Source organism: Physcomitrium patens, chromosome 23, assembly GCF_059467195.1.
Source record: "Physcomitrium patens ecotype Gransden chromosome 23, ASM5946719v1, whole genome shotgun sequence".
NCBI lineage: Eukaryota > Viridiplantae > Streptophyta > Bryopsida > Funariales > Funariaceae > Physcomitrium > Physcomitrium patens.
In genome coordinates, this window is record NC_143432.1 from 14634123 (window position 1) to 14648092 (window position 13970).

Below are 13970 nucleotides of genomic sequence, written 5' to 3' on the forward strand. Positions count from 1 at the left end.
TACATCTCTATCTATATGATTTGATGTTTAATTTATTTTTTTTGTCTAAATTTTCTTGTGAATACAGATTATCCAAACTAACTCTATCATTTCAAGTCCAAATCTGCAAAAAAGTTGCCAATTGGAGTTGTATTTTAATAGATATGAGTACCATAAATTTAAAACAATGTTGATTTTTATTTTTGGAGTGCATACATCTACCAAAAAATAATTCCAGTTGGAGATTTTTTTGCTGATTTGGATTCAAAATGGTCCAATTAATCTACCATGTGCTGAGTTGAAGTCTTTTTTTTTTTTTTTTTTTTTTTTTTTTTTAAAAAAAACTAAATTTTTTTTCTATCTATTATTATTGCAATACTTATTGCATGCTTATTTTGATTATAGATTTGATTTTTTTGGAGGATAATTAGTTTAGTAGGATGTTGTATAAATTAAATCATTAAAATAAAGTATTAAATTGGTATATAATTCATGGTGTAAAGTTAGAATTTAAAGTAGAATTCTTTTATGAAACTATTGTATAATATTGTAATTTATATTTCTATCAATTCTTGACTTAATTTAGTTTTAAGTCAAATTTAAATTCATGATTATAATAGTATTATGTATTCATAATTATATTTTGAATAAAATGATTCAAGAATATTTTTAACATGTCACTTCCAGTGAATGCAGCACTTGGATATGATAATAGAGTGAAGTATTGAGAATTGACTTTTGAATAGAATCAATTGATTTGAAATCATTATAAGTGTCATAGATATACTATACAAGAGACCAAACAAGAAGTTGAACAAAAGGGTTCAATAAGATAGCTAAGAAGAACTTGATTAAATCAGATGAATACAAGATCAACATTAAGAAAAGTGAGCTAGAACTCCAAGAGATGTATTGTCAAGATTGAGAATCCTCTCAGCCTTGATTCTAATATATACTAAGTATAAAGAAGCTTCTTGAGAAATTTCAATATTACTTGAAGATGAAGCAACCTTAGAAAGCTTCTTAGATAACTTCTTTAATCTTCTTAGAACTTTCTAGAATCTATTAGAATATTTTAATAACATATCATAATATTTTAAAATATTCTAAAAATATTTCTAAAATCTTCTATTAAAATATCTTAAGAATATTTTAAGATATCTTATTAGAATATTCTAAGAATATTTAAATCTTTCTAAAACTTAATAGAATATTTTAAAAATATCCTTAAAATCTTCTTGTTGGATGTCTATAAAAATTAGAGAGAAAAAAATTGTATAAATCCTATGACTAATTGTGCATTGGTAATGTAGGCATCTTCTAAGGTGAGATTTTTAATTGAAAAAATAGCTATTTTAAAACTTTTCAAATAGAAATAAAAGTTTCTCACTATATCAAAGTCTTTCAATGATAAAAGGAGGAAGAAAAAAACTTGAATGTCTACTTATTAAAGAAGCTACTTAAAGGTGAATTCTTGTGATGCAAGAAAGATATGCCACATTAATAGGAGACATAATTATTGTAGCAACTAAGAGGTTTTATATTAGAATTGAGAAGAGAAAAGCAAAAAGGGAGTTTTTTTTTTTTTTTTTTTTTTTTTTTTTTTTTCTAAAAAATGATTAGAGAATTTTAAAAAGCATTATGACATTAAATCTTATACAAAGCATGGTAAATATCTCTCTACAAATAAATCAAAATGAATTCAATTTGAAATGATTGTGATTGAGAATTTGATACAAGAATATTATCTAATTGATGTTTATAATATGGATGAAGCTGAATTATTTTATTGTATGGAGCCAAATTGATTTTTAGCAATCCATTGATTGATTAGTATTGTATTATGTGGATTCTTACTTGAAAATGCACCAAACACCTAGCTATGGAATATAAATAGGAATTTGTAACAACAAGGTCTTAATAAATTTAATAGAATTATAAATAAACTCCACTTAAACATTAACAATATTAATCAAACTTTAATAAATTCTAAAAATATTTTAAAAGAAATTACAAAAGAAACATAAAAAATTATAAATAAATATTTTAAAAAACTTAAAATACTAAAAATAGAAATTCTAAATAAATCCTAAATAATCCTAATTAAATTCTAATTAATTCTTATAAAATCTTAAAAATTCCTAAATAAATCCAAGTAAATTCTAAGTAAATCATAACCAATTCCTATAGCTATTTTAAAATCTCAATAGCTATTAATTGAACCATTGCTTTTGATCAAAATTTTATTTGTATTTAATTTATAAGAAAAAAATAAGCACACAATTTTTGAGGAAAATCAAACTTACTAAATGAAAGAAAGAACTTCTAAAATCCTTAGATATTGGCCATCCTTCTTTTCCAATATAGATGTTGATTTTTTAGCAGCAATTGTTCTTTGTTGAACCATTCAATTGCTTTCTTATTTTATAAATGTATAGATACTAAAGCCAAATATGCTTTCATAAATTTTTAGAATCATAGAAGACTTCACCAATCCTAAAATTTAAATATCTAAGACTTCAATCCAATAAAACTTTCATATCCCTCAATCTAATTATTTGATTGACATCAAATTTATAGAGCACACACAAGATAAGCACAATAAAAAAAAATTATAATATTTCAATTGTAAATTTGCTATAATAATTGCAAATTCTGCAAATATATGAGCCTCTTTTTATTTCTCAAAATCTAAAACCTTTGAATACATCTTTTACTTTGAAAAGCTCTCAAAAACTTGATATGCCTCCAAATTACTTGAAATCAAAGTTAAAACAACTTTCTTAAAGTTTTCTCTTATATCTTACTCTCTAAGCAACAAAAAATCTTGAAATTGCAATAGATGCACAGTTTTATATTTCAAGATCTAAATTTGACATTGGTTTGCAATTAGTCCTCTTTGGATATCAATTCTTGGTTTCTTAATGTAATTTCTTTTAAAAACTAATCTTAATTAATCTCTAAAGGTGTCTATATCATTTATTTTTTTAATATATTTTGATTGTTTTACTTATAGTTGTACAAAGTAAGTAGAAGCCTTTTTTAATAGAAAGATAGTATTAATATTAAAAGTTTTTATTAACTTCCTACATTTTATTCATGTTTTGCTACTATGTCTTTCTACTAGGCTCTTCTACAATAAAACCAATATTTTTATCTTTTACCAATAGTTAAGTTTTAACACAATAATGGTAAAAAAATAATATAAAGAATAAATTACTATCATTTAAAAAAAAATATGGATGGTAGTTTTAAATTGCCTCTTTTTGTTATCAATGAAAGTTTAAATCTAAGAGCTTTTAGTGTGATGAATGTTATAAGGCCTAAAAATTTTAAATTTTATGGAGAGCAAATTCTTGAGCATGGATGACAATATCAATGTTCAAAATATTTCTTTTAAACTTTAAAGAAAAGATGTGTCTTGCACAAAAGAAAAAAATATATAAATATTGCTTGATAATTTTTTAGGACATAAAATTATGACTATTAGAGCAAAAATTAATATTACAAGACTGGAATTTTTACCACCAAATACTACAATCTATTACCAATCAATGGATATAAGTATTATAGCATTATTTAAAGCATAATATCAAAATAATTTTATACAAATATCAATTAATGCTTTGATATCAAATGTAGAGCCTAAAATTGATGTGTATGATGTAGTTACTATAATAATAAAAGCATGGCATAGTAATATCTTAGTTAATACTATATGCCATTGTTAGAGACACATTGGTTTATATCAACACTCCCTTTTAAGCGTGTTCACGTCTAAATGGCAGGTATGTTATTCCCATCATCTCTTCTGGTGGAGGGATTGTGGAGACACCGGACCAAAAGGGTGTGTTTTTAAATTATTTATACTGTTCCATTAAGTGTTGCAGAACGTTCAGCTCTTGTGAACAAAGGTAACGGGTAAATCATTTTAACAGCGCTCCGGGAATTCAACTTTCAATCTCACTCCCACTTCTATTACTTGTGAAACGACACCGTCAGGATTGTTTGTGAAGAAAGTGACGACAAACTTTTTGAAAATGGTAGGATGATATGGCAGAACCACGCAGAAAAGATGAGCTCAAAATACCAGTGAGGATCGTATCTAGCGCTGGCCGTATTCCTTGATCAGTAGTTCAACACACTTACTAGCAGCAAAATGTATTGGTACACACATCAAGATGATAGATGATTCTAGTTGAACCGTCTGCTATCTTGCACATTGTGAAATGTGATTGCAATTCTCAGATTGGAGCACTTGCAAGAGTGCCTGCGAACTCTCTAAGATCTGCACAAGAAAGAGATCCAGGTGATCAAACCAAGATTTTCATCTTTCTTCATCATGTTGCTGATTTCTTACCTAAAAGGTATTCCCAATATGCTAAGTGGTAACTTTGTCGAAGATATAATCTGGATAAATCTCAGTCGTACACCCTAGCAGAGGCAAATCAACATTTAAATGTTTGTCAGTTGTGCATGTTCATAGAGCAGTTTCTATACTTGCCACGGATAGTTGCCTGGAAGGGTTCCTAGGGCCTGTGATCATGACATTGTCCCGTGCTGCAAGGTTCATCTGTTCAGTGCCAGTTTGGAACCTAGTGTTGTGTACCGCTAAAATGATAAGTTTTCTTCATGGTTGTAAATACTGACTTATTCTCACAGTCAATCAGGAGGAGAGCAGTGTTTGGATTATTCGGTTTTCTCATTCGAAGATAGCCATCTCGCTTTATCATTTAAGAAAAACCTCCCTCTTAGATGCCAAAATGATAAAGAGATGCTAAAGATATGGGCTGAGTCAGTGTCAATGTTAATTCCGGGAACAAGGAAAGTCTTTTTTTGCAAGAACATCAATTTGAAGGTAAAATGACTTACCTTCGAATAAGCGGATTCGACGTTGTGAATGGTATTTTCATAGTCTTCCACACACGCATATTTTCGAGACAGAGACTCGTCTATCTCGGTCAAGCGTTTGGTTAGCGCAGTTAAGTCCCTCTGAATGTTTGCTTTCTCTTCCTCCTCGAGTTGCACCACCCTCTTCATACTGTCCCTCTTTTTCATGAGCTCCTCAATGCCTAGGTCAACTACAATGACAACGCTATCATGTTTTCAGAGTAAGACTGTCCAGCAGCACTTGATAGTCATGGTTTATCTATCTTCTCTATTAGATCACTAAAATTTCATGCTACTCTGGTTTTAGGACATATAACGTCTCATTGACACTCGCTGCTCTCATTCGTTCTTGAACGTTGATTGCAAAACAACATCCCATTAAAGTTATCAAACGTTATTGTTGATTCCAGAACTGAGTGATGAGAATAAATTAGACATGGATCGTTTTAGTACTCTCCTTTCTTGTGTGTAACTCAGCTAATTGGATGCTATACGAACAGCAAGAACTTGCTCAAAAGTGATCCACAGAAATTGATGAACAAGGTTCTTTCCCTCTAATGAGGACCTGTGTGCCTCTCACAGTGATAAGATGACACGGAGAATGAGCTCACTATTGTAAACCTTCATAGCTGACAGCTTTCCTTGCAATTCCATGCCAGGCTTCGCAGATGAGCTGCCTTCGGGTCCGCTGGAAATGCTCACTTAAACCTCTTAACGTTTCTACAAGCAACATCAAACAGATGACCTTGAATTAAGCGCATCGCAGATTAATGGAATGACAATAGGAGCCACTTACTTCAAAGCAAATGTCACTTCGATGTCTTTGTGAGTCAAGGAATGCTACATGAGAATCAACAATGATTCACCATAATGCATTCAACTGTGGTAAAGAGTCATCTTCACGTACTTAGAAACACATATCATCCAATAGCGTAATCCTCCCAACATAACTTCGAACTCCATGTGACGCGAGTGCAGAAAAAACCAAGTTCGTGATCTTAAAATGCACTCAGTCCGCAGCTAATAAACTCGCTGCACATGCTATTCGGCGCTTATCACCACAAAAGAATTTGCTAATCAAAGAACTCATGTCAACCAAGATCTCCTCAAATCACCATCTCTTCGTGTCTCGCGGCAATCATCAGCCTCATCCGTAAGTGGTGGTGATAGAATTGTATGCGCACTGCATTGTATCTGCTTGGTCTTCGCAACCTCTACCAACCTCACAGATGAAGACCTTTTAAACCTACCTTTGCCATTTTGGAGGTGCGCGACGTCAGAAATTGAAGCGCAAGCCATAAGCCCAAGAAAGCCTGAATGCTACCGCATTATCCTACTTTTCGAAGAACTTTCAGTTGCTATGTCAAAAGTTATCACCATGGATTAAAACATCGTGGAGAAAGTTCCTAACTCAATGAAAAGCTCTTCAAGTTCTCATGTTCGTTCGAAAACTACAACAGCATTTAATTAACCCCTTAACGAGACTAAGCCTATGAACTTCAGGGGATAACTGTTCACCCTAAAACTCGCTACGAGAAATTAAATGTTGAACCTCATGAAGTAATGCAGCGCAATTGTTCGTATGACTAATGGAAGACCGAAACGTATTCGCGACGCATTGTGCAAGATTGATCAGTCAGCAAAAGAAGGTAGCGATTAGTACGAAAGGTAGCAATTGAACGCGATTGCCTTGGACCAAACATACCTGCTGCAAAAAGTTAAATGTTGTGTTGGCCGAGGAAGTAATCTGATGACGCTGGCGAACTATTGGAAATAAGGCTTGCTCGCCTTTTCAGTCATTTTTCTACCGTAAATCACACATGCAAGTAAAGTGGGCTTTCGCCTAGTCTGTACGATCGTCGACTTCGTACTTCGCAGCGCAGTGCTCACCAACGTCAATTTCGACTGAAATCGCTCCACCACGCACAAAAAACACCAACTCGTTTGCTACAGTGCGCCTGGTAAACTAGAACGCATCAAAACAATGACGTGCAAAGAATTCATTGAGGCCATAGAAATGTGCTTAACTACTAGGTTAGAAGCGGTTACGACGGTGTGGTCAAGGGTTGAGGGTAGCGATGGTGCTCACGCGACATCCCAGGCCTCAGTTGCACTCTCCTAGAAGATTTCGCGTAATTATAAATATTACGCTCCTGGCAATTGATGCTATGCTTTAGCATGCGTTTACACACCAAGGAGAATCAACAACAACTGAAAATCCTCTACGGTGAGAAACAGCACACTCAGAGCGTGAAAACCAGGGGTGACGCCTCTCTTCTTTCATAGGACCAAGAACAATAGCTAGAAAGGAGGTTCAATGTCTGAGAGGGTCTGATGTGGTCTCTTACGTCCAGAAGTAATACGGCGGAATCAGTTGGCTTGTTTTAGTGTAAGAGGCAGGGGAGGAAAACCCGCGCAGCCTGCACATAGGATTCGGATATTGGAGAGATGAAGCCTACTTCCGCTGCCTAATGGGTGAGATCTATTGGCTTAGACATGAAGATAGTGGTTCCGCCATCGAGGTACACATACGAAGAAGTAAACGTGCCACAGTGATAATGTCGCAAGCATACAACACATTTATAGTTATAATAGGTTCCTTGCTGCCAACTTCAGTTTGAGGTAACGTAAAGACCGTCAATGATTGAGCATTCTGATTTCATTGAAATAAAGACGGAGTGGAGGAGAAAAAAAGATGAAAGATTTTCGTCATTGTTAGGTGTTTGCAATATTCTTATGAGAACACCAACTAAAGTTTGCTTCTACTTCACGAAAATACAAGGTTTTTATGTCGGAGCCCTAATTCCATGACGCACTCTGATTTCTAACCAGACTTGAAAAGTAGCACAGCCACCTGGCCTAGGTAGAAATAAACGAAATGCCTTGTTTCGTGAGTGACATATGAGCCTGCAAGGGCACAATCACATGCGTTGGTTGCGATACGGAAGATAATACCGATTCATTAACCATGTAGCCAATGTAATAACAGCTTACTGCGCTCACTTGCATCGAACTGCATATCCTAGACCTACTAGCATCAAAGCGGTGACATTAAACGGGCAGTTGCAATTCCATTCACCAATAACCATCTATTCGATTCAACGACTCACAGATCTATCCTCCTTTCTAGAATTCTAGGCATAAAAAAAAGTGATTTGCGTAAAACAAACTCTCACCGAAGTTGCGCCCGACGATGCAGTGCCAGGTTGGATTATACTTCTTATCGAACTCCTTTTTGATGTAGGCTGCTATATCTTTTTCCACATTGTACTTGTCGAGAGCCTTTACTCACACCCATTCCAACCCTTCCCAAATTCAATTACATGGAGGCTTATTATGTGCCAGTAGCTAAATCAAGTACAAAGCAAGCAAAGGAATACACGTTCCCATACAGCCATCAATCGAAATGCATGAAGAAACAGTGGTTTTTAAATAACGGCTAGAGCTTATTTAAAACTGCAATCTTGTTACTACATCCTCAGAAGCCAACGCACTCGCACCCAAAGAACATACGAAAGATTTTTCATTTCTCAACAGGAAGTGGTCATAACAGATGTCTGGAACCGGAAGCTTGAGGAGCAGATGACTTTCAGACTGCCAAGCGAGAGGAAGTCTAAGCCTCGCAATTTGTTGCAATGCTACCTAATGAAACTATTAAAGTGACTGATATCTAAACCCTGATCGAGACAAACCCGTATTATGCATAAATAAATTTTCCAGAGAATCAGCAGATCAGAGGAACAAAGATCAATCACCACAAGCAGGAAGAAGAGTAAACACTTGAGAATCTGCTCATACCGCAGTTGCACATTCAATGGCATCCTGCTGCATGTCTTCAGTCATGTCGGCATTCTTTATGATGGCCTTCCTCTCCAAAATGCTAGATTTCTCCACTGTTTTCTCCGCCATTATTTAAGTAGTACGTCCGCCTAAGGTACCATCAAAAACATGCCGAAGTCAGAACGTCCACATAAGGTACTCCTTGCGAGACCATCAGCCTAAAACTTCAACATTATCGCCAAAACAAAGATAGGAATAATTTCAGTAGATGCTTCGAAAAGGTGCAGCATGAGCATAGCGGCGGAAGCAAGGGACTGGAGGAACATAACAAAACATGAAAAATTATAAGAAGGTGAAACTGGAAAGAGCTTGGGACTTCGCCACTCGTTGTGTAATCCACATATTTGATCAATCATCAACAGTAGCCGGTGAACATAAATGATTCAGTGCAAAGTAGAAACGGATTGAAAAAATGTGCTGTAGAGAAACCTTTGGCACCATGGCGTAGGTGCATCTGAACTAAAGTGTGCAAAAGGCTCAGTCACGAAGTGCTTAGGCACAAATGGATACCTCCAACAATAACAATGTGAAGACAGGAGTCCAAACAATAAACATGGAACGCGACTTGGACTCAGATTACTACGTGTGCCATTTCCAGGAGAAGATTCTCAAAGACGGTTAAGAAACGCAGCGACGAAACCCTAGAACTCAGAACAGATATTGAAATCATCGCATAATTTCAAACGCCAGTCAAAATTGCGTGTAATTCTCCCTAGCACACTTCAAGACCAGCAACTACAATTCCTAACCAATGAACAAAGATATCGTGCCGAGCACGATTTCTGGCAATTGCAAGTTGCAGTTCCACGAATCTACAACGAAACCGTACACATAGCAGATAACATCGATTCACATCACATCATACCATATCACCAGCCTCCAATGATACCATCAACAAATCTCCCTCAGCAAGGGGAAAAACTAACAAACAGAATAACAGAACGAAAATATGGAAAAAAAAAAACAAAACAATACCAAACAAAACGTCGCACGTAACCATCGTTACATCAGCACCTGAAGTTACCGAAAACGACATAAGAAAAGCAATACGAAACCCGTCGACGTCTATGACAGGATGGTTTATTTCACACAACTTGGGATGAACCTTGGAATTCAATGACAATGCGTAGGAATGGAAATGAGAAGCACGTTTGGGTAGAATGCGGGGCTGCGAGAGAAGCAAGGAATTGGCCGCGGTGATCGCGGTGGTGGCTGCGCAGTGAAGCTACAGTTGGTTAGGCGCGGTTGGAGAGAGAGAGAAAGAGAAGCAAAATGAGGCGCGCAGGGAGTGACGGACGCTCAGAATGGAGGCCAAGGCGATGTGCTCGGACAATATCATAGTTCCATTCTATAGTTTCTGTCAAGGCATCGGAGTCATGACTAATCATCTCGGTCTGACTCCTACTTAAGGCAGGACCATAAGGGCGCCTGCGCACATCTAGTTGACCTGGTTGTGTAGCCTTCACTCATCCATTAGTACTGATCACATGCATACGAATCAGCATAATAAGCCATGGATGAACTCTTTGAGGAGGTTCCCGGTTTCTTAGGGTTGCCATTGCCACTCCGACCGCTTTGGTAGCTTGCTTATCTCAAATTCCAAGTGATACCTACATCTGTACGATTTCATTTTCTCGGAACGGTTCTCGACGGTTCTGAATCGTGACACCTTTTGTTCACTTCGTATGTTGTGTACGAGTACTAGGGTCTTTACAGTGTTTTTCGAGCTGGTGTTGCAGGGTACGATTGACAGACTTTACTGCAAATTTTCCATGTTGTCCAACACAAATGTAGACGAATAGGCAGTTTGAACGACCTCATAATGAGACAGAGACTAATGGAGTTTGCTGTGGGAATGTTGTTGCGGTTCAGAGGCATAGTATGCTGTCAGGAGATATACAGACGGATAATACAAATACCATCATATATTATGTCACTTTGTGGAAAACTCAGCAACCGATCTCGTTGCATACCTTCCGTTCCGTGCATTGCAGATGCACACAACGGCACAGGAGAAAAAACATAAGAATCTTGAATCGATGTCATGAGAAGAGCTGATTTCACTCAGCTGCCTTCTTGCAGGGTTGTAATGGATATATCCATGAAGAAATTGTGGAAGAAACGCAAGCCATCAGCACCATCATCTCGACAAAGAATCCCTGCCAAAGCACAACGAAGACACCGTGAGAGCCAGCTCTCGTGCAATAAACTTCAACTGGTTATACCTTGACGCACGGGCACGAATAAACTTGCTTGCCTTCACAGCAAATAAGGTGCAATTGATAGTGAGAAGATCAACAATCATTCGAGCAGAATTTCAAAATGTTCTCACTAGCATGATTCCCATACAAAAATTTGATACTTCGATCACAGAAGACCCAAATCTGAGTTTCCTTCCTAATCCAAGTTGAATTGAGAAGAACAAACCTCGACTCTCAGCTGCTAGAAGTTGTTCTTTCGCAAGAGCAGGAGCCATTCCCAAAGCGCGAGCTGCTTCAGTTGCACCTATGCCCATTTTTGCGGCTTCTCCACTTTTTACTAATGCAGTCAGTCTCATGAAAACCTGCATAAGGGTAGATGAGCACATTTTGCAAGCTACTTAAAAATGCATAGAATGAGAGAGAGCGCTGAATGAGCAACAAAGATACGTTCCCACATAACTGGAAATGGAGACAACTTTGTACTATGTTCTTTGCAAAGGAGGTTATGGTGATAGGCTTCTTAGAATGAATACAACGGATACCACAGCAACATGGAATGAGAATCACCTCCTCGTCACTCTGACTCACAGACTGAATGACCATCACTCCACTGTCAAACTTGCGTAACCTGAAAGGTCTGCATTTCAACATCTAAATTAGCAATCCAATTCTACTGAAACAGCAATCAACGAGAGCCACAAAAGCATATACCAGCTCCAGGTGGGAGCCACTATAGTTGAATTGTAGGCGGGTTTTGACGTTAGTGAAAAGAGTAACAGAGCAGACCCACTTTTAAAATAGAAGGATAAAGAGCTAAAAGGTAACCATGCACTCATAATAAAAACCCTAGATTTATTTTAAACTAAATGCGAATTCCGTGGAGTACATTTTATCTAACGGTTTACTTACACGTCTATAGTAGCCCACACTGTACAAGCTGTTAGCAGATCCTCCGGAGATATAAGCTCTGTATTCACCCACCATGAGCTCATTTTAGTAACTATTGGCAGCTAAAAGATTTCACGAAAACAAAGAGCATAAGCCACTAATCCGAACACAACCATTAATTCAGTTATTGATAATGCCTCTCTAAGGAAACAATGAATAAGAAACAAGATGGAATTTAGTTAGCAAAGTTGCAATATTATGTACCTGTACCACGAGCTCGATTAAATAAACAATAGGCATCTATCAAGGCAAGCATGCCTCCTGCTCGTTGCACAGGATCCTTCACAAAATCAGCTAGCTGACACGCACCAACAATCCAATCTGCTACATGTAGTCAGAACTTGAGAAAAGCATTTGGAGTTAGATGATATATGTTAAAGTACTTCTAGCATCAATATTCACTTGCAAATACAAGATTACAACCAAAGAATTCCATTTGCATAAACAGAGGTGGTGGATGTCCAAATGTTGATAATAATGCACCTGGCGAGACAACTGCTGATGATAAAGTGCCCCTGCCGATTCTTTGGTCACCGGAGAAGCAATTCCTACACTAAGCATCCAGTCTTGCATCTCTTGCTTAGTACCCATACCCTCCTCATCTGTTCCTGCCGATTGACCTTGCAGAAGCCTCGCCCTCATTTTCTCAGCCAATTGTACCATCTCCTTTGCTTTACTCTGCGTAAATAGCAAACGCCTAGTAAATCCCTTAAACTGATAAAAATTTGCATCAAATCTTTATCGACATGGGTCCATTTATTCGTAAACAGCACTTTCACGATAATCTTTAATTGTAGGAACAAATTGACAACTTTCACTCATAGTGATGAAGTTGTGAGAGCACGTGATCAAAAAACGTACCATAAGACCATTTAAGTCTTGGAAGGCCTCTTTCATGTTCTTGTCAACTTCTTCTTGTTGCTCTTGTTCCTTTCGGAGAATGCCCGATACTCCTGCCATTGCTGGATTAATTTTCGTAGGAGGTGGTCTCCTAGGAATATTTGCTGTACCAGAGCTGGGGCCTGCCTCCCCAGCTGGAACAGACTCGTCCAATGAGGACCGGATTTGAGGAGCCATATTCACCTGGGATTTCAACTGATTTCAGAGAGAGTTGCAAGAAATCCATTATGTGACCTCCAACAAACGAAGCATACAGGACAATGAGGATCTACATACACTTGGGCACGCATGCCTTAAACCTCACCTTAGACATCCCAAAATTTGAGACATCTAGACCCTAAGCTGCACTATTTAAAGAAAAGCTCCGACAGTCAAACCTTCCAGGCCTGAGCTTTCACAACTTCTCCGAATCGCTGAACAAATGAATCCGGCCCTGTCCTTCCCTTAAACAGGATCGAGAGTACAATAGAACCCGCGGCCCCATCTTGTCCCTGCGATGACACTCGTCCATCCTTTTGAGTCCAGACTTGAAACTTCAATCGAGGCGTTGAGAACATACTCTTCAGACTCTTTTTTGAAGCATACACTTGCCCAATAGATCCCAAAGGCACTGCCGATGCTTTCATCAATCTCTCGTCAAGCCACAGCAATCGATGCGTGGTCAAGCTTAGAATTCCTGACTTCAAAGCCCACTTTCCTGAATCCTCTTCCAAGTCGATTCCATCAAGGAGCTGGCATTCCACCTCCCCAGACTCCAGCCGCGGCCTTCCACTGGCTGTCAGCTGCACTAATTGCAACACTCTTGCACAGGCCTCCATGTAATATGCGCACACAAAACAGAAAGTCCACGTCCAGACTGATAACAGGAACGCCTCGTACACTGAGTTTCTCCACAATAAAACTCCAAACCCTCCCTTGACTCCACTACATGCGCCTTAATCAAATAAATTCACAGCAGGCTGAATCATTTCAGCCACTGTACAAACCCCCGCTAATTTCAAGCTACAAATATACACACTTCTTTAAATGCGACTTCAAATAAGGTTGGGAAAAGATGGTTGTAAAGGAAGCTACAACCAGAGGAGTGAGGACCGGGTACAGAAGAATCATTGGGCATATATATACATAGGCACGTACGTGAACCAGATATCAATATGAGGAACATTCGTCTCCCTCGCTCTCGTAAAATTAGGGTTAGGGGTTGGCCGCAGG

The 13970-nt window shown here is 37.5% G+C and overlaps 3 protein-coding genes across 13 annotated transcripts; all 3 read right to left on the bottom strand.

Moving 5' to 3' along the window:
• Nucleotides 1–3983: 3983 nt before the first annotated feature.
• Nucleotides 3984–7340, bottom strand: LOC112275680 (microtubule nucleation factor SSNA1). Of its 6 annotated transcripts, none has more exons than XM_073530776.2 (4): nt 7218–7340; nt 5481–5589; nt 4852–5060; nt 3984–4267 (listed from the first exon to the last, which is right to left on the bottom strand). In XM_073530776.2, exons 2-4 carry the CDS (start codon nt 5521–5523, stop codon nt 4190–4192), a joined length of 330 nt encoding a protein of 109 aa, XP_073386877.1. In that variant the 5' UTR covers nt 5524–5589; nt 7218–7340; the 3' UTR covers nt 3984–4189. The 6 variants fall into 6 exon arrangements, with proteins under 6 accessions (XP_073386877.1, XP_073386873.1, XP_073386876.1 ...); XM_073530772.2 differs by lacking the exon at nt 7218–7340 and adding an exon at nt 6959–7190 and having other exon boundaries at nt 5491–5589; XM_073530775.2 differs by lacking the exon at nt 7218–7340 and adding an exon at nt 6959–7079.
• A 161-nt stretch (nt 7341–7501) lies between these two features.
• On the bottom strand, nt 7502–10215 carry LOC112275681 (uncharacterized). Of its 6 annotated transcripts, none has more exons than XM_024506252.3 (4): nt 9859–10215; nt 8668–8798; nt 8046–8151; nt 7502–7776 (listed from the first exon to the last, which is right to left on the bottom strand). In XM_024506252.3, exons 2-4 carry the CDS (start codon nt 8776–8778, stop codon nt 7694–7696), a joined length of 300 nt encoding a protein of 99 aa, XP_024362020.1. In that variant the 5' UTR covers nt 8779–8798; nt 9859–10215; the 3' UTR covers nt 7502–7693. The 6 variants fall into 6 exon arrangements, with proteins under 6 accessions (XP_024362020.1, XP_024362021.1, XP_024362023.1 ...); XM_024506253.3 differs by having other exon boundaries at nt 9815–10143; XM_024506255.3 differs by lacking the exon at nt 9859–10215 and adding an exon at nt 9724–9845.
• A 401-nt stretch (nt 10216–10616) lies between these two features.
• Nucleotides 10617–13931, bottom strand: LOC112275677 (vacuolar protein sorting-associated protein 36). Its single transcript, XM_024506238.3, has 8 exons — nt 13136–13931; nt 12720–12941; nt 12342–12536; nt 12063–12156; nt 11820–11877; nt 11478–11547; nt 11137–11272; nt 10617–10868 (listed from the first exon to the last, which is right to left on the bottom strand). Exons 1-8 carry the CDS (start codon nt 13574–13576, stop codon nt 10774–10776), a joined length of 1311 nt encoding a protein of 436 aa, XP_024362006.1. The 5' UTR covers nt 13577–13931; the 3' UTR covers nt 10617–10773.
• Nucleotides 13932–13970: the final 39 nt, after the last annotated feature.